The following is a 20742-nucleotide window of genomic DNA, read 5'->3' as shown; positions in this document are numbered from 1 at the left end:
ACTTCTTGTGAGTCTTAAATTGTGCCAAAATATAAAAGCATTGAAAGAAAAGAAAATGTGTGTGTGTGTGTGTGTTGTGTGTGTGTGTGTGTGTGTGTGTGAGAGAGAGAGAGAGAGAGAGAGAGAGATTAAGAGAGATTTGCCCAAAATGTGCCCAGAGATGACAAGAAGTCCATAGAGAGAATAAAGAGGCATACTTTTCCTCATGCTGCCAGAGAGCAGAGAGGGCTCTTTTTTGTTTGTCTTTTGTCCATTTTTAAAATTGAATTGCTAGTGAAGGGTAACAAAACATACCCCCACAAAATATGCCACTTTGGCATAAGGCTTATTTTGAGCTGAAGGCAATTGAGAAGAAGTAGGTAGAAGAAAACCTCTCTGCCTTCCCACTACTTGCCTGAAAGCGAGATATAAGTATGTAAGGGGTCCCCATGTCCTCTCTCTACCAGGGAGGACAGGAATTCATCACCAGACACAACACAGACCCTTTTCAGCCCAGGGAAATCTGTAAAACAAACCTGGCTTAACCTACCCTTTATCTACCATTACTTTTGCCATATATTTGCCTTCCTACAATTTGCAACCTCTAGAAGCTCGAAGTTCTTTCCTTTGTCTTGTCAATTCTCTACACAATTATTGTTGTTTTATTAAGATACTATATATGAGCAACCCCGGCCCGTGTGGCTCAGTTGGTTGGGCGTCGTCCCATGCACCAGGAAGTTTCCAGTTCTATTCCCAGTCAGTGCACATGCGGGGGTTGTGGACCCGATCCCCTGTAGGGGGCATGCAGGAGGCAGCCAATTCATGTTTTGTTCTCACATCTGGTTTCTCTCTTTCTCTTTCCCACTCCATTCCTCTCTCTCTAAAAATCAAAACTTTTTTAAAAAGATACTCTAGCCCTCACCAGTTTGGCTCAGTGGCTAGAGCGTCTGCCCTCTGGTGGAGGGCATGTAGGAGGCAACTAATGGATGCGTTTCTCTCATATCGATGTTTCTCTATCTCTGTCTCTCCCCCTCCCTTTCATTCTCTCTAAATACCAATGGAAAAAAAATCCTTGGATGAGGATTAACAAAAAAAGACTTAAAATTTTCTCCAATGTAAAAAAAAATGGCCCTCTCTTCCCCTCTGGCTAAATCCACAGTTCACTGTTAATCCAGACAAATCATTTACAATGAAGCTATATGTTTATAATGAAAATGTTGATATAATATTAACTTCTGGCAATACTAGAGGCAAAGTTATATCATAGGCAACCACACATTCTTCTAAGGTTACTCTCCTGGAAGGTAAAATATTACTCAGCAATAGTTCATTCAGAAAATAATGGTGCCTAAACATGGGCAGTTTCATCAAAATGAATTTATTATTTTTGAAATTATGTCCTTAGACCACCCAATAGCATAAAGCTGCCAGCATCCCTAATAAATAAGTGGAATTAGAGATATAGAATATTCCTTTCCTATAGGTTGTTAAGGGAATTAAGGAAGATTATGAATCATTTACATTTTGGTCCCACAATTAACATAAAATTTAATAATTTGAAATATAGTGGTTAATAAAATGAAGATTTTTAAAAAAATATTTCAATGATTTCAAAGATCAGACAAAGAAAACATTTTACAAAAAAAAAAAAGGTTTGTGTTTTTTTTCTCCTTGAGCAATGCAACAGAGACCTCTTCTGGTCAAGAAGCAGAAGTCTTCGGCAGAGAACCAACTTGGAAAAGTTAGGGTGGAGTGAAGGGGTGAAGGAGAAACTAGGATATGAAATAAGCCTCCCAGAAGGGCTGGCATTTGCATGGGCCCTGAACGCTGACAAGCAGAGCAGGGAGAGGAGTGCGTTCCACATGCGGGAGCAGCATGTACAAGGGCAAAGGCGTCCCTTCTTTCCTAATCGTAAAACATGGAGATAATCTATAAAGGTGCAAGGATGTAAATAGGAATCACTCATAACTCCACTGTCCAGAAATAAAATTATATGTAATTTGATGCACTGGCTTCTAGCATTGTTTACATCCTTTTTCATCTATAAAACTGAGTAAATCCTGACCTTTTCATTTTAAACGAAGAAAACGCTGCTTTCTGATAGCAGGCTTCTAAGGGTAAATCATCTACAAGCCAGAGAAATTTAAATTAATACCTTACACTGGTCCCCAAATTGCCCGGGCCCAGTTAATGCGCATTGCAGCCATGGCTCACTTTCTCTGCCGACTCCTTTGTGTGAGGTTCACCCATATATCTGTTCTCACTAGCCTCTCAACCTGCCAGGAAGCTAATTAGCAATGCTCAAATCTGATCATATATGCATATATAGAAAACATAGCCATTGGCATTTTTTACCTTGGAAATCCCAACGATTTCACAGTCACTGGGACTGACCCACATGGGTTAAAATGCAGCACAACATTCTGCTCTCTTGTGAGGAAATTTAGCCTCAAATAACCCCTGGTGGATGGAGGGGGTGGGCTTTGAAAGGAAGAAGCCAAAAAGAGTTTACGTGTAGGAGACTGAAATTAGATGAGCAACTATCTGAAAGAAGTTGAGGGTCACAGAAACTTAGGGAAAATTAAGTAGACAGACAGAATAATTGCTATGACGGGGTGTCAGAGCTCACAAAAGGGTGAATGGGTTAATCCAACTGGATGTGAACAATATATCCACATGTTTTCATGAGGAAAACATTGCTCCGTTCAATTCTTCTGGGAAGATAATTTATAAAGGTGCACGGATGTAAGGTGGAGTCATTCATAACTCCACTGTCCAGAAATAAAATTGCATGTATTTTGATGCACTGGCTTCTAACATTGTTTTCTAGGTTATATACATTCTTTTTCATCCATAAAACTGGGTAAATCCTGCTGCTGCCCACTGCTCCCAGGTTGCAAGCCTCATGGGGTCCCTTAGAGTTTAGGAGATGCATGCCTGTAGCAGAGGAAGGAGGTGGGGGATGTGAGTACACACTTTTTTTTTTAATGTGTTAAAAGGAACTTTATTGGGTGTTGGGGGTTCAGATGGGATCCATGAGGATGTCGTCCTCCATGAAGCTGGGCTGCAGGCCCGGCTGGGGGACCGGGCCCTGGGGATCCCGGCTCAGCAGCATCTGACTGGCAGTGGAGCCCTTGGGGGAAGCTGTGAAGGCCAGGATTGGGCAGGTGGCGGGTGCAGGGGGGTGGGGGGCCCCAGCGGGACTGCCCCAGGCCCTGGTGCGGTGGGAGCAGCAGCACAGGGGCCCCTGGAGCACACACTTTTTTGAGGGGCCTTAAAGGTTGGGTATTTGGGTAGGCCTTAGGGGAGGATTGATAGAATATTCGTCAGCTTTATGCTGATGTACCAAAATGAGGTGTGGTTGTCAAATGGCTTTAATTGGATTTCTGCTATCTGTCTCTTAAGTAGGGTGATTTAAGCTATTTACCCTCTGGTTGGGGAGAAGTATAAACCATTTACTCTTAAGTCCCTGATTTAGGGAAAATAAGATTTAGTAGATGGCTGCAAACTGCTTCCCATCTAGGTTTTCTAGATGGCTGCAAACGGCAGTTTAACTTCTGTCTTCGTTTCCCTATTCTGCTTTTCCTGGCTTACTGGCCTGTCTCAGTAATCATGAAAGGACAACCATATAAAGTCTCTGGAAATGGTCCGGGGTGCATACAGCAAATGAGGAAATATTTATTTGAAAGGATTTACTAGCCCGGCCAGCATGGCTCAGTATTTGAGGGTCAACCTATGAACAGGAGATCACGGTTCAACTCCTGGTCAGGGAACGTGCCCAGGTTGCAGGCGAGATCCCTAGTGTGGGGTGTGCAGGAGGCAGCCAATCAATAATTCTCTCTCATCATTGATGTTTCTATCTCTCCCTCTCCCTTCTCTCTGAAATCAATAAAAATATATTTTTTTTAAAAAAAGCAAAACGGAGAGAAACATTCTTCTTTTCCATTGTAGGCACAGGGTGGTTAACATTTCCAGCACATAGAGATGGTGTGCAGGCAACAAGGTGACAATGAGATGTTGTGTCCTTGTGCTGGAGGTGGTATCTGAGAGGGGTCTGGAAAAGATTACTCTGTTCTAACAGTGTTCTTTATAGAGGTACAAACAATCCTACTTCAAGGGAAATAAATGTTCATTTCAAAAAAAAAAAAGAAAAAGAAAAGATTACTCTGATATTTCAAAGGTATGTTATCTCAGGTGCACAAAGAACACAAGACAGGGCAAGTGAGGGTAAAGACTGACCTTTGTCGAGGAAGTGACAGGCCTAGGATATGACTACTCGCTATGGCCTGCTTTTAGTGAGGAATTTTTGTGTTCAACCTATCCTATGTGGTTACTGTTGGTCTCTGAGTTTGTAAGGCCAGAGCTTGTTGGGTTTAATATATGTCCCCTTTTCCCTTCACTCTTTCACTAATAGGACACTAGTGTTGAAATAAATTTCTAGGCCCAAGATGGAGACACCCCTGCCCGGCGTGTCCCGTCAGCAAACCAAAACTTCAATAACTTTCATGTCCCTGTAAATGCTTCAGGTGACCAGAAATGTAGTCTAGCCGGTTAAGCCCCAAATGGCTAGCCAACTCAGGGCTCAATAAGTACTTTCTTGTTTCATATTCTTTATCCTATAAAAGTTTCTTGCCTTCCATCCCATGTTGCAATTCTCCAAATAGAGACTGTGTACTTAATGAAGTGTTAAATAAAGTTTATTTATATTAGTCTTCTTTAATAATTTTTAACGTTCTGTGTATATATAGTTTTTACTTTGTCTACATTTTATTTATTGAGCTTTACGTTGTTCAGTGGATGTCCATCTCTTTTTTATAATAGTTTCCTAGTGTTATTAGATATGAACATTTGAGTGGATGAAACATAGCTTAGAACCCCTAGGGAATTTTTTGTGAGTTTTTTTTTTAATTGTGGGACTATACATGACATAAAATTCATTATTTTAACCCTGTGTGACTGTCCAACCATCTATCTCTAGAACATGTCAAACTGCAACTATGTATCCATTAAACAATAACTACCCGTTTCCCCCTCTCCTGCAGCCAGTGGTAACTACTAGTCTACATTCTTTCTCTAGGAATTTGACTACTCTAGGTCTCTCATATAAGCTAAGTCATACAATATTTGTCCTTTTGTGTCTGGCTCATTCACTTAGCATAAAGTTCCTCCATGTTGTAACATGTATCAGATATTTTATGTCTGAATATTGCATTGCATGCATATACTGCATTTATTTATTTATTCATCAGTTGGTGGACATTTGTATAAATATTTCTCTCTTTTCCGCATCCAGTGCGGCTAGAGAGCGGTCCGGTTCCTGAGTAGGGGCAACGGGGGGATTGAGTAAATGAAAGAGACAGACACAAATACAGTAGGGAAAGCTGGGATTGGGTGGGATCACTGTCCTCTGATGGAGAGACAGGGACCCAGAGCCGATACAGCACGTTTATTTTCTACAGCAAAACCCAGGAAGTTTTACTAAAGCCCAAGACAAAGATTATGTGCATTCTTGTGGCTTCTTTGTGATCGTCACTTCTAGGTAGGCCCGGATAATCGTGTTTGTTCCTGGTGCTTGGCTGGGTTTAGATAAGGAAACCCACCCCCTGGCACCTGAGCTGAAGGTCAGGCTGACAACACACCTGCCTCTGGCAAGGTGAGTTTCCAGGATGTGGCTCTGCCAATGCCACTGGATTCAGCTGACAATAATTACAAGAAATGCTCATGTGCCTTCCCAGGCGCTCTCTACACATTTGAATTGTTTCCACCTTTTGGCTATTCGTGCATGTGCTGGCATGAACAAATATTGGTGTACAAATATCTGTTAACGTACTTGCTTTCAGTTATTTTGGGCATATACCCAGAAGTGGAATTGCTGGGTCATAAGGTAATGTTTAACTACCTTATGTTTAATAGTTTGAGAAATAATTCCTGCCTTCCACAGGGATACACTGTTTTGTATATGGTCATTTTTATGTTGTTACAGTATGTGAGTCAACTTGCTATAAGAAATTGAGATTTGGTTACATTCAATCAATACAGAAGGCACATCTCCACCAAAATTGTACTATGTATCATAGAGTTGTCTGCCAAACACTTCTAATTACCATATTGACTAGTTACCAGTGTCCAGAGCAGGGGTGGGCAAACTTTTTGACTCGAGGGACACAATGGGTTCTTAAACTGGACCGGAGGGCCAGAACAAAAGCATGGATGGAGTGTTTGTGTGAACTAATATAAATTCAAAGTAAACACTATTACATAAAAGGGTACGTGTTTTTGTTTTTTTTTTAGTTTTATTCATTTCAAACGGGCCGGATCCAGCCCTCGGGCCGTAGTTTGCCCACGGCTGGTCCAGAGCCTTGGGGGGAGGGGTATGGCAGAAAGAAGCATTTTGGGGCAGTCAGAAAAGTAGCTAAGATAATTCCACATCCTGCAGCTCTATTTCAGTCTGGTTCACTTGACTTTGAGTATTGGAGGGGATGAATAATAAAGATGGGGAGTGAGCAGGACAGATAGGTAGAGGAGCATGCTGATGTTAAATGATAGGATTGGGTCAGTCTGCTTTTTCTGTTACTGGACAGGAGGCCTGACCCTGACCAGGTCTGCCTAGGGCCAGCTGGTAGTATGTGGGTTCTTGACTTTGTGCAAGAAAAATTTCACAACATGAGTCCAAATGATCATGAGGGCACGCTTATTAATGCTGGAGACAGTGAAACAATGAAACAACAGAGGGCCCAGGTGGGGCTGCCTTAGCTCACTGGGAAGTCAGAAAAAGGGGGCCTTGGAGACACATTCAGGGGGTTAGCCTGGGACAAGCTGCTGCTGCCCATTGCTCCCCTGGTTGCAAGTCTTGTGGGGTCTGTTGGAGTTTAGGAGATGCACACCTGTAAGGAAAGAAGAGGGGGAGGGAAAGGGTAGGAGAAAGTGAAGAGGACAATGCAGGTGTGCTCCCTAGAGGGAGAGAACCCCCTGGGTACTTTGTCTTGAGGCCTCTCTCTCTCTCTCTCTCTCTCAGGAATTTTAGGGGAGTTCTCAGGGGAGGGTTTCAGCAGAATATTCATCAGTTTTCCAAATGTGCTCTTTCAGGGCTGTGGTCCCCACTGATTGGTCAGCTCCAGGGCAAGAGGCTGGTCCTGGCATCGCCCACCCAGTTTTGCTGCTTTTCTGGGCCTGGAGCTGACACACACCTGAGGCCTAGCTGTTATCTCTAGGGAGGTGACCTCGTACATCTGCTGTAAATTTTTCTGCCAGTTTGTTCAGCCGTCTGTCCCAGTTTTCCTATTGCAATTGTCCTTGGCTCACTGGCCTGTCTCGTTTCTTAGCTATTTGGTATGAAATGAATTTCAACGAGACAGTTTTCCTTGCTCCCCCTCTTGATCTCAGATATTCTGAGCCTATTTCCGACCTGAAGCTTTTATAATGTATAAAGTATGCAGTTGACTTATAGCCTTTAAACTGAACCTGTAGGTGAACTTTAAATGTACGATGGACTTAAACATTTATGAAAGGGTGAGCGAGATTGAAACACTTTATCACTTTATTCTTTCATCAGATCAGCCGCCTCCTGGAGCCATGGGAAATCACCGTGCTCTGGTATCTGGAGAGAGGTGAATGCAGAGGCATATCTGTAATTTTTATCTCGGGAGGGCCTTTCTTCCAGACAGCTCCGCGGTCCTCCCCATGGCAAAGCCTTTCGCTGTGATTCAGAAACAGAGAGTCTTCCAGGGGGCCAGCGTAGATCCCACACATTTCTGCATGCTAAGAGAAAAAAACAAAACTGCTGTCTGTGACCCCGAACGTCACTTTATTGGATTAAGATGGAAGCTGCCCGATAGTTTTTCTCACTGTCCCTGTCAAGAAGGACCATCTATTGGACAGAGCAACATCCCTTTTTCAAAAGCACCAGTAAGACATGTGCACTGCACACTAGAGAGAGACCTGGAGTCTTGCTGGTGCTCCAGGTCTCTCTCTAGTGTGCAGTGCACATGTCTTGGGTGCATATATGTTTATCAGGGTTATATCTTCTTGTTGACATGTGCACTGCACACTAGAGAGAGACCTGGAGTCCACTGGTCGCACTTTAACGTCACTATTCACATGACCTGTACAAGTCACTCACCCCTGTGAGACTCGGTTTTCTCAAATATAAAATAGAAATTATGAAAGATTCTTGGAGTTTTGAGTGAAATATTATATGTGAGTGAAAAAAACGTTTGCCAACTACTAAGAATATTAAATAGATAGAAAGCATGTTGCTGCATGGTGGCTGGATAAATAACAGCTACGTGAGGTTATTGTCAGGTATACATCAGTCTCTGGTTCTTCGATACGGCTGAACAGCACCCTGGCCTGGTCTTGAGACGCAGCCCCATCTCTGCTGTGCTGTGTTTTCATTTCTATGTTGTTAGTCATGCCATCGCCCACAGGAAAGATGGTGAAAGTGAGTAGAGGGAGGGAAAGCACAGCGGGCACTGACTCCATGCACACTCACTCCGTTTAATTCTCTTGTGACTTTCACGTTTACTCTGGAAGGTGGGGTGTTCTGTACACCAGGCACTAATTATATTTCAAAATTGTTAGAAACCTTGTCAACTAAACTGTAAAAGTGAAATAGCTATAAGAAATTATGTTGAGTTATAATGCGTAAGTTCAAGAATAAAAAATGCTTTGGTGCACTCAAAACAGTTCTTTAGCCCTGACCTGTTTGGCTCAGTGGATAGAGCGTCGGCCTGCGGACTGAGGGGTCCCAGGTTCAATTCTGGTCAAGGGCATGTACCTTGGTTTCGGGCACATCCCCAGTAGAGAGTGTGCAGGAGGCAGCTGAATCGATGCTTCTCTCTCATCGATGTTTCTAACTCTCTATCCCTCTCCCTTCCTCTCTGTAAAAAATCATTAAAATATATTTAAAAACAAAACAAAACAGTTCTTTATTACTTACTTCAACTTAAAGTTTACACCCTGTACTTCTATTCTAGTAAATGAAAAAGGTGAAATAAGTACTAATATTGTCACCATGCTAAAGCTATTAAGGACATTGGAAATGTGACTTGATAAGCCACTAAATTACATGAATATTAAGAGTGTAGAAAATCTTAATAACCATGTAAATTTGATATGTACTAGTAAGTCTGTTATTTGAGTCTTTTTGTTGTTGTTAATCCTTACCTGAGGATATTTTCTCCTTTGATTTTGAGAGAGAGAGAGAAAAACATAGATGTGAGAGAGACACATCCATTGGTTGCCTCTCACATGCACCTGAATTAGGGTAGGGATCAAACCTGCAACCCAGGTCTGTACCCTTGACTGGAAATCGAACCCTCAGCCCTTTGGTGCCTGGGCCAATGCTCTAACCACTGAGAACACCGTCCCAGGGCTATTATTTGAGTCTTTATTTCATTAGTTTTACCTTTGTTATCAAAATATCACAAAAAATACTTATTCAATAATCACTTCAGGGCAAATGGTCACTTTATTTGTTACATTGTATTTGTGTATTTTTATAAGAAAATAATTTAGCCATATTTTTAGGATATATTTTTTATATCATAATAGTCTTTTTTTCCCAATACTTTTTTCAAATTTTTTAAAATATATTTTTACTAGAGGCCCGGTGCACAAAAATTTGTGCACTCAGGGAGGAGAGGGGGCCCCTCAGCCTGGCCTGTGCCCTCACGCAGTTTGGGACCCCTCAGGAGATAATGACCTGCTGGCTTAGGCCTGCTCCCGGGTGGCAGAGGGCAGGCCCAATCCCTAGGTGCAGCCCCTGGTTGGGCTCAGAGCAGGGCCGATTGGGGAGTTGGGATGCTGCCCCTGTCATGCACAGAGCAGGGCGGATCGGGAGGTTGCGATGCCACCCCTAGTCATGCTCAGGGTACGGCCGATTGGGGGGTTGGGGCACCGCCCCCTGTCACACTCAAGGCAGGGTCGATAGGGAAGTTGCGGCGCCACCCCCTGTCACGCACAGAGCAGGGCCGATCAGGGGGTTGGGGCGCTGCCCCCTGTCATGCACAGAGCAGGGCCCATCAGGGGGGTTGGGGCTCCGTACCCTGTCACGCACAGAGCAGGGCCGATCATTGATCGCTGCTTCCTGCACACCCTGCACCGGGGATCAAGCCCCAAAGCCAGGCATGTGCCCTGACCGGGAATCAAACCCATAACCTCTTGGTTCATGGGTTGATGCTCAACCATTGAGCCACACCTGTCGGGCTATAATAGTCCTTTTTTTTTTGTAATGTCATCTCTATCTGGGCAAAGTATATTCTTCTTCAACATTAATTGCTTTTCTATTAGAAATTTGCAAATTAGTGATATACATTTCTTTCTAGGAATCCTAACTTGAAATTTCCTCTTGTAGTCTGATTATTACAATATATTCTATTCTCCTTTAAAGAAACAACTTACCTTTTCACAAGTGAATGGTCAGTCTGAATTTGGAAAATGTTTTGAAACTACTGACTGAATAGGAGCATGGAATGGGTAACAAGTCTTATCTGTAAATCTAGCCAAACCGTTCCCATAGCTCTCAACCTAAATATGCAGCACAACTTTAAAAATACATGCTCTGTACTGTAGCTTTAATATTAATGGGCCCTATTTCTGATGAGCTTCTTAACAACTGCAAGTGGCACTGTGTGAGGAAAAGGGTAGACAGGGAGTTCTGAAATCTTTTGGTGTATTTACTTTTAGGATTGTAATTGGCTATTTGACAATATATTGATATAAACTTTTGCTTGCAAGTTTATGTGTGAGTGCATCAAATGTTTTTGTCAGAGAATAGAACAGTGTTTGCCAGGGCCTGAGAGGAGCTTAGAAATGAGGAGATACAGGTCAAAGGAGACAAACTTTCAGTAGTAAGAAGAATAAGTTCTGAGGATCCAATGTTCAGCGTGGTGACCATGGTGAATAACATGGCATTGTGTACTTGAAAGATGCTGAGAGTAGATCTTTAGCGTTCTCACCAAAACAAGAGTTAACTATGTGAGGTGCTGGATGGATATGTTAATTACATTATCTTGGTAATCATTACACAGTGTATATCAAATCCTCACATTGTACATTTTAAATATATACAATTATATTTGCCCATTATTTCTCAACTAGAGGCCCAGTGCATGAAATTTGTGCATTGGGAGGGTCCCTTAGCCCAGCCTGCAACCTCTTGTAGTCTGGGACCCCTCAGGGGGTATCCGCCTGCCGGCGGACATCCCACTTGCAGTCTGGGACCCCTAACTCCTTACCACCCACCTGCTCACTGCTCCTTACTGCTCGGCTTACTGCTCCTTAGTGCTGCCGCAAAGGTGGGAGAGGCTCCCACCACCGCTGCTGTGCTCACCAGCCGTGAGCCCGGCTTCTGGCTGAGCAGCACTCCCCCTGTGGGAGCGCACTGACCACCAGGGGAAAGCTCCTGCATTGAGCATCTGTCCCCTGGTGGTCAGTGCACATCATGCGACCGGTCATTCTGGTTGTTCTGCCGTTAACAGTCACTTAGGCTTTTATTATATAGACTAGAAGCCTGGTGCACAAAAATTTGTGCACTCGGGGAGGGGGGGGGGTCCCTCAGCCCGCCCTGCACCCATTTGCAGTCCAGGACCCCTTGGGGGATGTCCACCTGTCGACTTAGGCCCACTCTCTGGGGGATCAGGCCTAAGCTTGCAGTCAGACATCCTTCTGGCAGCCAGGGAGCCCTTGGGGGATGTCCGACTAAAGGCTTAGGCCCCCAAGGGATTGGGTCTAAACCGTTAGTTGGACATTCTTAGTGCTGCCATGGAGGTGGGAGAGGTTCCTGCCACCACCTCTGCGCTGGCCAGCCATGAGCCAGCTTCTAGCTGAGTGGCACTCCCCATATGAAAGTGCACTAACCACCAGGGGCCAGCTCCTGCATTGAGCGTCTGCCCCCTGGTGGCCAGTGCGCATCATAGCAACAGGTCATTCTGCCGTTCAGTCAATGTGCATATTAGCCTTTTATTATTATTATATAGGATGTCCCTATTTCCCCCCTTTTGCCCCCTCTACCCACTTCTCTCTGGCCATCACCATACTGTTGTCTGTGTCCATGGGTTGTGCATATATTTTCTTTGGCTAATCCCTTCTTTAAATTCACTTCTTTAAATTTTTATTTTCAATGGAAATGAAAAGAAAGCTGGGGTAGCAGTACTTATATCGGACAAAATAGACCTCAAAGTGAAGGCCATAACAAGAGATAAGGAAGGCCACTTCATAATACTAAAGGGATCAATACAACAAGAAGATATAACCCTGATAAACATGTATGCACCCAATGCATGAGCACCCAAATACATAAAAAAACTCCTGGAAGATATCAAAGGAGAGATCGACAACAATACAGTCATAGTAGGGGACTTTAATACACCACTGACATCACTGGATAAATCCTCTAGACAAACAATCAGCAAAGAAACAGCAATCCTAAATGACTCACTAGATCAGATGGACTTAATTGACATCTTCAGAACACTTCACCCCAAAGCCACGGAATATACATTCTACTCCAGTGCTCATAGGACATATTCAAAAATAGACCACATATTGGGTCACAAACAAAGTCTCCCCAATTTCAAGAAGATTGAAATCATACCAACCATCTTCTCAGACCACAATGGCATAATATTAGAAATAAACTACAAGAGAAACAACCCCAAATATTCAAACACTTGGAAGCTGAATAGCATGTTATTAAATATTGATTGGGTTGCCAATGAGATCAAAGAAGAAATTAAAAACATCCTGGAAACTAATGACAATGAAAACACAACAATCCAAGACCTATGGGACACAATGAAAGCAGGCCTGAGAGGGAAGTTTATAGCTCTACAGGCCTATCTCAAAAAACAAGAAAAAATGGTAGTAAATCATCTAACTCTACATCTCAAAGAATTAGAAAGAGAGCAACAAATTTTTATTTTCAGATAAGTGCTTATAACTGCACTATTATATATTTTCTATTATATCATTTAGAATTAAGATATTTTTTAATTGAACCCTTGTAAATTTTAGCACAATTTAATAAATTATGCTAGAAGCAATTAGGAGATTTTTCATGTAATGCAGATACATTTCAATTAATATTTTATTAATTTTTAATTTTTTAATATTTTAATTTGAAATAATCTCATACATGTAAAAAAAAAACTATAAAATACTACAGCATATTATATGTACCCTTTACCCAATTTCTTAGGTGTTAATAATTTAAACATAACCATCATACAACTAACAAAATTTGGAATATATTTTTCTTATAATCTCTTTAATGTTACTTAATCCATTTACTTTATCTTTGTTAATCTTCACCCAGGGATATTTTTCCATTGAACTTTAGAGAGAGTGAGGGAAAGGGAGAGACACATTGATTGGTTGCCTCCTGCACATGCTCTGATAGGAACTGGGGATCAAGCCAGCAACTGAGGTACATGCCCTTGACTGGAATCGAACCTGGGACCCTTCAGTCCACAGGCTAATGCTCTATCCACTGAGCAAAACAGGCTGCAGCTTAATTCATTTACTTTTAATCTATATGTGTCTTTATACTTAAAGTGGGTTTTGTTTTTGATTCACCCTCATAATTTGTCTTTTAATTGGTACATTTATGCCACTGACTTTCAGAAGTGCTTACTGATAGAATTACTGCCATATCAGGTGGCTTCTGGGGCTTCTGGGGCCGGCCTGTGACCTGGCATCAGATCCGATCGTGGGAGGCAGGCAGGTGGCTTCTGGGGCTTCCGGGGCCGGCCTTCGGCCCGGGATCGGATCCGATCACGGGCGACAGGCAGGCAGCTTCTGGGGTCGCACACGGGGGCCTGGATGGCGGCTCGCACTGGCGGCTTGCGCTGGCGGCTCACGCTGTCCTGCCCTGCCTGCAGTATGCAAATTAGCCACCATCTTTGTTGGCAGTTAATTTGCATATTGTGCTGATTAGCGAATGGGGCGTAGTGAAGGTGCGGTCAATTACCATGTTTGTCTATTATTAGATAAGATAAAGCTGGAAAAATATAAAATAACTTTTTAAATAGCTATTGTATAATTAGTATGTCTAGTCATTATATTAAATAGCATAGGGCTTTTTATTATGAATATTTATAGAAAAATACCTTCAGATTCACATTCCTGAATTTCATGCTTTCTTTCCAAGGCATAACGTAACGTCTTGGGATGAGCCCTTGCTTTAATGAAAACCGAGGCAAATGAATATCACTACACCTGAAGATTGGGAAGGGGAGAAGAAAAGATATCTTGTGAGTTAAATACAATCATTTTGGCATCACTCTGGGGAATGGAGGCAGCTGTGCCTGGTCCATGATGCTTGGACGAAGGCAGCTGCAGGACAGAGAGCTGTGCCATTTTTTGAGGCTCACCTGATAGATAACCAGCCCATTAAATCCCTAAGTATTGCCAGGGCCAGTATCTGTACATCCTTCACAATTTGCTCACCATATTCATTTTAACCTGATTTTCAGGGAGAAAACAGAGCACCGTGATTCACCTCAGGCCTACCCATTGCCTGGAGGAATCTCTGGCCAGTCACAAAAAGCAGTCACTAATTCAGCTTCTGAATTTAATACATGCTCTACACTCAGGTCAGACTTTCTTTCCCTGCACACACATTGCTTTCCTCTGGAACATAAAGCTTTCCATGTAGATGCCAGGGGGGAGTACAAAACTATTGTCCTCATTTGTGTAGTTCCCAGATTGAAGAAACAAGCAAACAAACAAACAACCTAAACTCCCAAACCCTTAAGTACTTACTTTTTAGCAGCAGGCTTATCTGAATTCTCATCAGAACAGTTGCTGGCCAGTTTAGGTAAGACCAGACAAGTGTTTTTTCCTAAAGCCATCACTGCTGGTAGTGACGGGAATTCTTATTTAGCACCTCACCACACCATTACTCTAATTATGATGACATCGCAGCCTCAGATGTAACAATGTTCTGCTAACTTCATGGCAACCCATTATCAGTGGATTAAAAGTGCAGCTCTGGTGGTCATTACCAAGGCTTTTAGAATGCAGTTTCTCATTTGCCGTGGACATGACCACAAAACATTTCCCCAATAGGTTTTTCTCTGCTATGTTGGTAGCATAGCATTCAGCCTACTTGGGAACATTTTACTAACCTAAATTTACATTGCTAGATCACAGTCCACTATAGATATGACACAGGCTAAAGGAGATTTCTGTAATAGTCGATTTAATGACAGCCATTTTAGATGTCTGGGGCTTGATGTCCTTTGTATAGCCAAGTCCTTCTCAGTTACCATAGAGTTTGTGATCATGATAATCTCTATTCCTATTATATAGGACTGACTGAAATGACATCAGGATTGAGCAAAAAAGGGAATAAGATATTCAGACTCAAACTCAGGAGGAACTAAGGCAGTGGAAGAACTCAGAACATGTGAAATTCCTTAAATAAAAGTTTATTAACTTAAAAAAAGAGTGTAGATCTGGGATAACAATGAAATGGCAAAAACTGGTCATTACAATAAAAAGGAAAAAAGTAAGATGAATTTGCTTTAAATTTGTTTTTCTGAGAAATACAAAATTATCACTGTAATATACTGCCAACTCTCATTTATCTATATTTGAATTATTCATTTTATGGGTTATCCAAGGAAATTTTAAAATCATTGATTGGATTCTGCCTAATATTTAATCTTCACCAGAGGATATGTTTTATTTAATTGACTTGACAGAGAGAGAAAAGGGGAGGGATCGAGAGAGAAAAACATCAATCAATTGCCTCCTATACTCACCCTTTGACCCTTCAGTGCACAGAATGATACCCCAACCAACTGAGCCACACCAGCCAGGGCTGCCTAATATTTAGATGTACATCTGGATTGCTTTTATCTCCAAGTAAATACATTCTCAAGGAATGCAAACAAAATTGAACATATGCTTAAGTAAACATAATTAGGAAGATAAATTTATGCTTAGGAAATGCCCTCCAAAGCAAAATATTGATTTGAATCACTTTTTCCCTCAATTTTTGCACATAACCCCAAATGCCTTACTATGTTACAGTCAATAAAGCTGGGAACTAATAAATTATATGACTTATAAGATTCAGAGAAAAGATAACTAAATTATTTCAAACCCAAAGCACAGGAAATTTTAAAGGCATATAATGACATTTAGTACTTAAAAAGTGGTTTTATATCTTTAAAGGACTAAAGAAACAAGTTCTCAAGAAAATTTCAGGCCCATTTACAAAGTTCTGACTGATTTGAAGTGCTAAAATGTAAAGAAAATAACAAATTTAGAAGGCCCCCATTACTATAAAATGTATTTTAAGTATATTTTGCAGAGCGATGAAAGCAGTAGTTAGGGCTAAGTTAGTAACATACAACTTACCAGTTAGGGCTAAGTTAGTAACACACAACTTACCTATCAGTCTACATCTTTTTTTCAAACTAATATAAACACACACGTTTCATAATATTTCCTTTACACTGCGTGTCACATACATCCTGTTATGTCCATATTTTGGATAAATTTTCATCATCCATATTCATCACATCAATTGGCCATAATGCACAATGAGTAGAAGTGATCTTGATATAAAAATTCTTGATATATGATATTCTCTGTAAACCAAAAGCTGATCACGATTACATTTAATTCCTATAAAATGTAGCTGCATGCTCATTAGAACATCTTTAAAATAATTTTTTAAATTGATTTCAGAAAGGAAGGGAGAGGGAGAGAGAGAGAGAGAGAGAGAGAGAGAGAGAGAGAGAGAGAGAGAAACATCAGTGATGAGAGAGAATCATTGATCGGCTGCCTCCTGTACATCCCTTACTAGAGATGAAACCGGCAACCCAGGCATGTGCCCTAACTGGGAACCGAACTGTGACCTCATGGTTCACATGAGGTCACATGCTCAACCACTGAGCCACAGCAATCAGGCTTTATTAGAACATCTTAGCTCATGTTTAGACTATTAGATATCGGTGTGATTTACTTTGGCTAATCTAAGATAAAAATGCTATCTTAGTATTTAGTCTGACTAAATACCACTTCTGTCAAAACTTAGGTTCTAGCACTCAAAACCTGAGTATAAACTGGAAAACTGAAAACACTCCAAAATATGATGGCTAATATTGGTGTCCCTACAACTGTGCTTTTTCTCTCCATTAACACAGTATTGTGAAACTGCCTCATCTTCAGCAAAGGGTGAAGGGGAGTGGTCTGAAGAATACCCAATAAGGAAGCAGAATGTTTCCTGTATTAAAAATTCCCATCTAAAAACTTTATAAGAGCCCTGGCCGATTTGCTCAGTAGTTAGAGCATCAGCCTGCACACTAAAGGTTTGAGGGTTCAATTCCTGGTCAAGGGCACATACCTTGGTTGCAGCCTCCAGCCCCAGCCCAGTAAGGGCACCTGTGGGGAGCAACCAATTGATGTGCTTCTCTCACATCAATATTTTTCTTTTTCTCTCCCTCTCTGTCTCCCCCTTGACCTCCCTTCTACTCTATCTAAAAGCAATGAAAAAATATCCTTGAGTGAGGATTAAAAAAAAAAAAAAAAAACTTCATAAGAGCCCTGGCTGGTGTGGCTCAGTTGGTTGCGCATCGTCTCATGCACAAAGAGGTCACCAGTTTGATTCCCTGTGGAGGCGAATGCCCTGGTTTCGGGCTCCAGGTGGGGGGCATGCAGGAGGGAGCCAATCCATGTTTCACTCTGACATCGATGTTTCTCTCTCCCTCTCCCTTCCTCTATCAATAAAAATGTCTTTTAAAAAAAACTTCGTAAGGATTTATACCGAAGCACATTGGTGTTCCAGTATAAAAACGCTGTCTCCCAAATCTTTGAGTAAATCTACAGTGCAGGAAAAGGCAGCATTTTCATCTGTAGGTTCTGTAGCTCCAGGGGAGCTCCACAATCCTTTGGTTGAGAAGCAGATCATTAGCATTTAGTTCTGACTACATAGAGTTCTAGATGTTGTTTTAGAAATTATATAAGGGGCTTTTTAAAAAGTTAGGGGTGGCCCTAGCTGGTTTGGCTCCGTGGATAGCGTGTCAGCCTGCGGACTGAAGGTTCCAGGTTCGATTCTCATCAAGGGCACATGCCTGGGTTGTGGGCTCAGTCCCAGGTGGGGGGCATTCTCATCATTGGTTGTTTCTATCTCTCCTTCTCCCTTTCTCTCTGAAATCAATAAAGATATATTTAAAATAGAAAAGTTAGGGGTGGTTTTTTTTTCTAGTCTTCATTTTCAAACGTTTTATTGTAGTAAAATATATATAATATAAAATTTTCTATTTTAACTATTTTTAGTTGTACAGTTTTGGGGCATTCGGTATATTTCACATTGTTCTTCGACTATCACTACCATCTGTCTCCAGAATTCTGTTTTCTGTTTTCTTTTGTTAAATCTATGTTTTCCCCATTTTTAAAATTTAATTTATTGGAGTGACGTTGGTTCACAAAACCAAACAGGTTTCAAGTGTGTAACTTAATAAATAACATCTGCACACTGCATCCCACAACCATCGCCCCATGAGTTAGGTGTGTTTACATGATATTAAACATTTCTAGATATTGAAAGTAGCTCTATAGCTCTTAAAAATATTCAATAAAGCCCAGCTAGTGTGGCTCAGTGGTTGAGAATTGACCTATGAACCAGGAGGTCATGATTTGATTCCTGGTCAGGGCACATGCCCAGGTTTCAGCCTTGTGCCCCAGTAGGGGGCGTGCAGGAGGCAGCCAATCATAGATTTTCGTCATTGATGTTTCTATCTCTCTCTCCCTATCCCTCCTCTGAAATCAATAAAAATAAAGATATTCACTAAAAGTAGCTGAATATAAAATAAAGCAATTTCCATTGGTGATGATTGTCTCACAGTAGCAAATAATCTTATTTAATGCTAACAACTACGTCTTTAAAAATCCAGTTAAACATTGCAATTTGCTGAAATTACAGAGGAAAAAATATAATTATATCAGCTACTATTGAAAGCTCAAAAGAAGTTATTAATAAAAATGCAGGCTGTCCAGTGGCTCTCTAACAGTGCTAAGCCCTGTATTGTTTCTGCTTTTATTTGATCTCTGTGTGTGTCTGGGGGGATGGGGGGGTGCATTTTGCTTCTAAACTAATTACTAAGCTTTAAAACATAAAATATTGATGCTTTCTGAAGAGACACTTTAAGCTAAAATTACACTTAAGACTTGGTTGAGCCATAACATTTCTACTGTGTGGCGTTAGTAATGAGGACATTTCCAGCCCTGAGTGGCACGAAGTTCTTTGTGAGAGCAGTAAAGACAATCAACATTCTGAGTACTGTGACAAGCTCCTTATTTGAAGGCCCAGATAGCATCGTGCCCTTCCCTGATGATGTCTTCCAATTACTGGCTCTATGTGACCAATGCCACCAGAAAATGGGACAGGACTTGTCTTACTATGTATTTTCTAAAAGCAAATATAATCATTGCATTGACTGTGTGCTCCAAATGTTCATTAGAAATCCAAACCAAATCAAACACTTTTTACTTTTAGTAATCATGAGGAGTTTTTACATATTTATATAATATACTAGAGGCCCAGTGCACAAAATTTGTGCACGGAGGGGGGGGACCCTCAGCCTGGCCTGTACCCTCTCCAATCCGGGACTCCTCGGACATCCCTCTTGAAATCTGGGACTGCTGGCTCCTAACTGCTCTCCCCTGTGGGCCTGATCGTCCCTAACTGCTCTCCCCTGCCAACCTGATTGCTCCTAACTACTCTCCCCTGCTGGTCTGATCACCACTAACTGCTCTCCCCTGCTGGCCTGATCGCCCCTAACTGCTCTCCCCTGCCAGCCTGATTGCTCCTAACTGCCCTCCCCTGCTGGCCTGATCACCTGTAACTGCCCTCCCCTGCTGGCCTGATTACCCCTAACCGCTCTGCCTGCCTGCCTGATTGCCTCTAACCACCTCTGCCTCGGCCCCCACTACCGTGGCTTTGTCCAGAAGGACATCGGAAGATGTCCAGTCTATCTGGTCTAATTAGCATATTACCCTTTTATTAGTATAGATTGTACATTATATGTATGGCCTGCTTACACTATTTTATTTTTAAATGTATTTTTATTGATTTCAGAGAGGAAGAGAAAGGAGAGATAGAAACATCAATGATGAGAGAGAATCATTGATCAGCTGCCTCCTGCATGACCCCTATTGGGGATCAAGCCCACAACCTGGACATGTGCCCTTAACAGGAATTGAACCCAGGACCCTCAGTCCACAGGCCAACACTCTATCCACCGAGCCAAATCAGCTGCATGTCAAACTTGCAGCCCACAGGCCACATCCCTTATTTATTTGGCCCATGTTAGCCTTTGAGTTTGACATGCTTGGGCTAGGGCCTGGCTTACATTATTTTAAAAGAGAACAATGCTTTAAACTAATAGGTTTACCTCAATACTTCTTATCTTTCTTTTTTCTTGAGAGATGGGGGGAGGAGGGGTCAGAGAGAGAAATCAATTTTCTGTTCACTCATCCATGCACTCATTGGTTGATTTCTGCATGTACCCAGACCATGGACCAAAGCTACCACCCTGTCACATCAGAACGATGCTCCAACAAACTGAGCCAGGGCTCAATCTTTCCTCTTTCCACTGGTTCTATACTGAATCCTCTTCTTGAATAATACATTTTACATCCAATGTAAAGAACAGAAAAATTCCCAGTGTTAATGCATTACCACCCACAGAGCTACCACTATCAAATTTTGATCCTTTATTTTCTTTAGAATTTATAGTTGCTATGATT

General features: G+C 41.8%; 1 protein-coding gene and 1 non-coding gene across 2 annotated transcripts; one reads left to right on the top strand and one right to left on the bottom strand.

Moving 5' to 3' along the window:
- Positions 1–7527: 7527 nt before the first annotated feature.
- On the bottom strand, positions 7528–14831 carry SPMIP10 (sperm microtubule inner protein 10). The gene is made up of 3 exons (XM_070411495.1): positions 14743–14831; positions 14088–14196; positions 7528–7737 (listed from the first exon to the last, which is right to left on the bottom strand). Exons 1-3 carry the CDS (start codon positions 14829–14831, stop codon positions 7528–7530), a joined length of 408 nt encoding a protein of 135 aa, XP_070267596.1.
- Positions 14832–14974: 143 nt separating this feature from the next.
- LOC139009656 (small nucleolar RNA SNORA32) lies at positions 14975–15100 on the top strand. The gene has a single exon (XR_011471377.1). It is a non-coding gene; the product is annotated as a small nucleolar RNA SNORA32 (small nucleolar RNA).
- The last annotated feature ends 5642 nt before the right edge of the window (positions 15101–20742 follow it).

The sequence above is a fragment of the Myotis yumanensis genome, unplaced genomic scaffold (genome assembly GCF_028538775.1).
Source record: "Myotis yumanensis isolate MYYU_CA2020_CCGP unplaced genomic scaffold, mMyoYum1.0.hap1 SCAF_4, whole genome shotgun sequence".
Classification (NCBI taxonomy): domain Eukaryota; kingdom Metazoa; phylum Chordata; class Mammalia; order Chiroptera; family Vespertilionidae; genus Myotis; species Myotis yumanensis.
The sequence above is the reverse complement of the archived record's forward strand: the minus strand, read 5'-3'. Positions and strand labels throughout refer to the sequence as shown.

What these genes read in the sequence shown, in the direction of transcription:
- SPMIP10 (XM_070411495.1), bottom strand. Translation starts at nt 14,831, where the DNA reads ATGGCTTTAGGAAAAAACACTTGTCTGGTCTTACCTAAACTGGCCAGC. An exon ending in GATAAGCCTGCTGCTAAAAA is followed by an intron (nt 14,197 to 14,742) that starts GTAAGTACTTAA and finishes CCCAATCTTCAG; the next exon opens with GTGTAGTGATATTCATTTGC. An exon ending in TCAGGAATGTGAATCTGAAG is followed by an intron (nt 7,738 to 14,087) that starts GTATTTTTCTAT and finishes TTTTTCTCTTAG; the next exon opens with CATGCAGAAATGTGTGGGAT.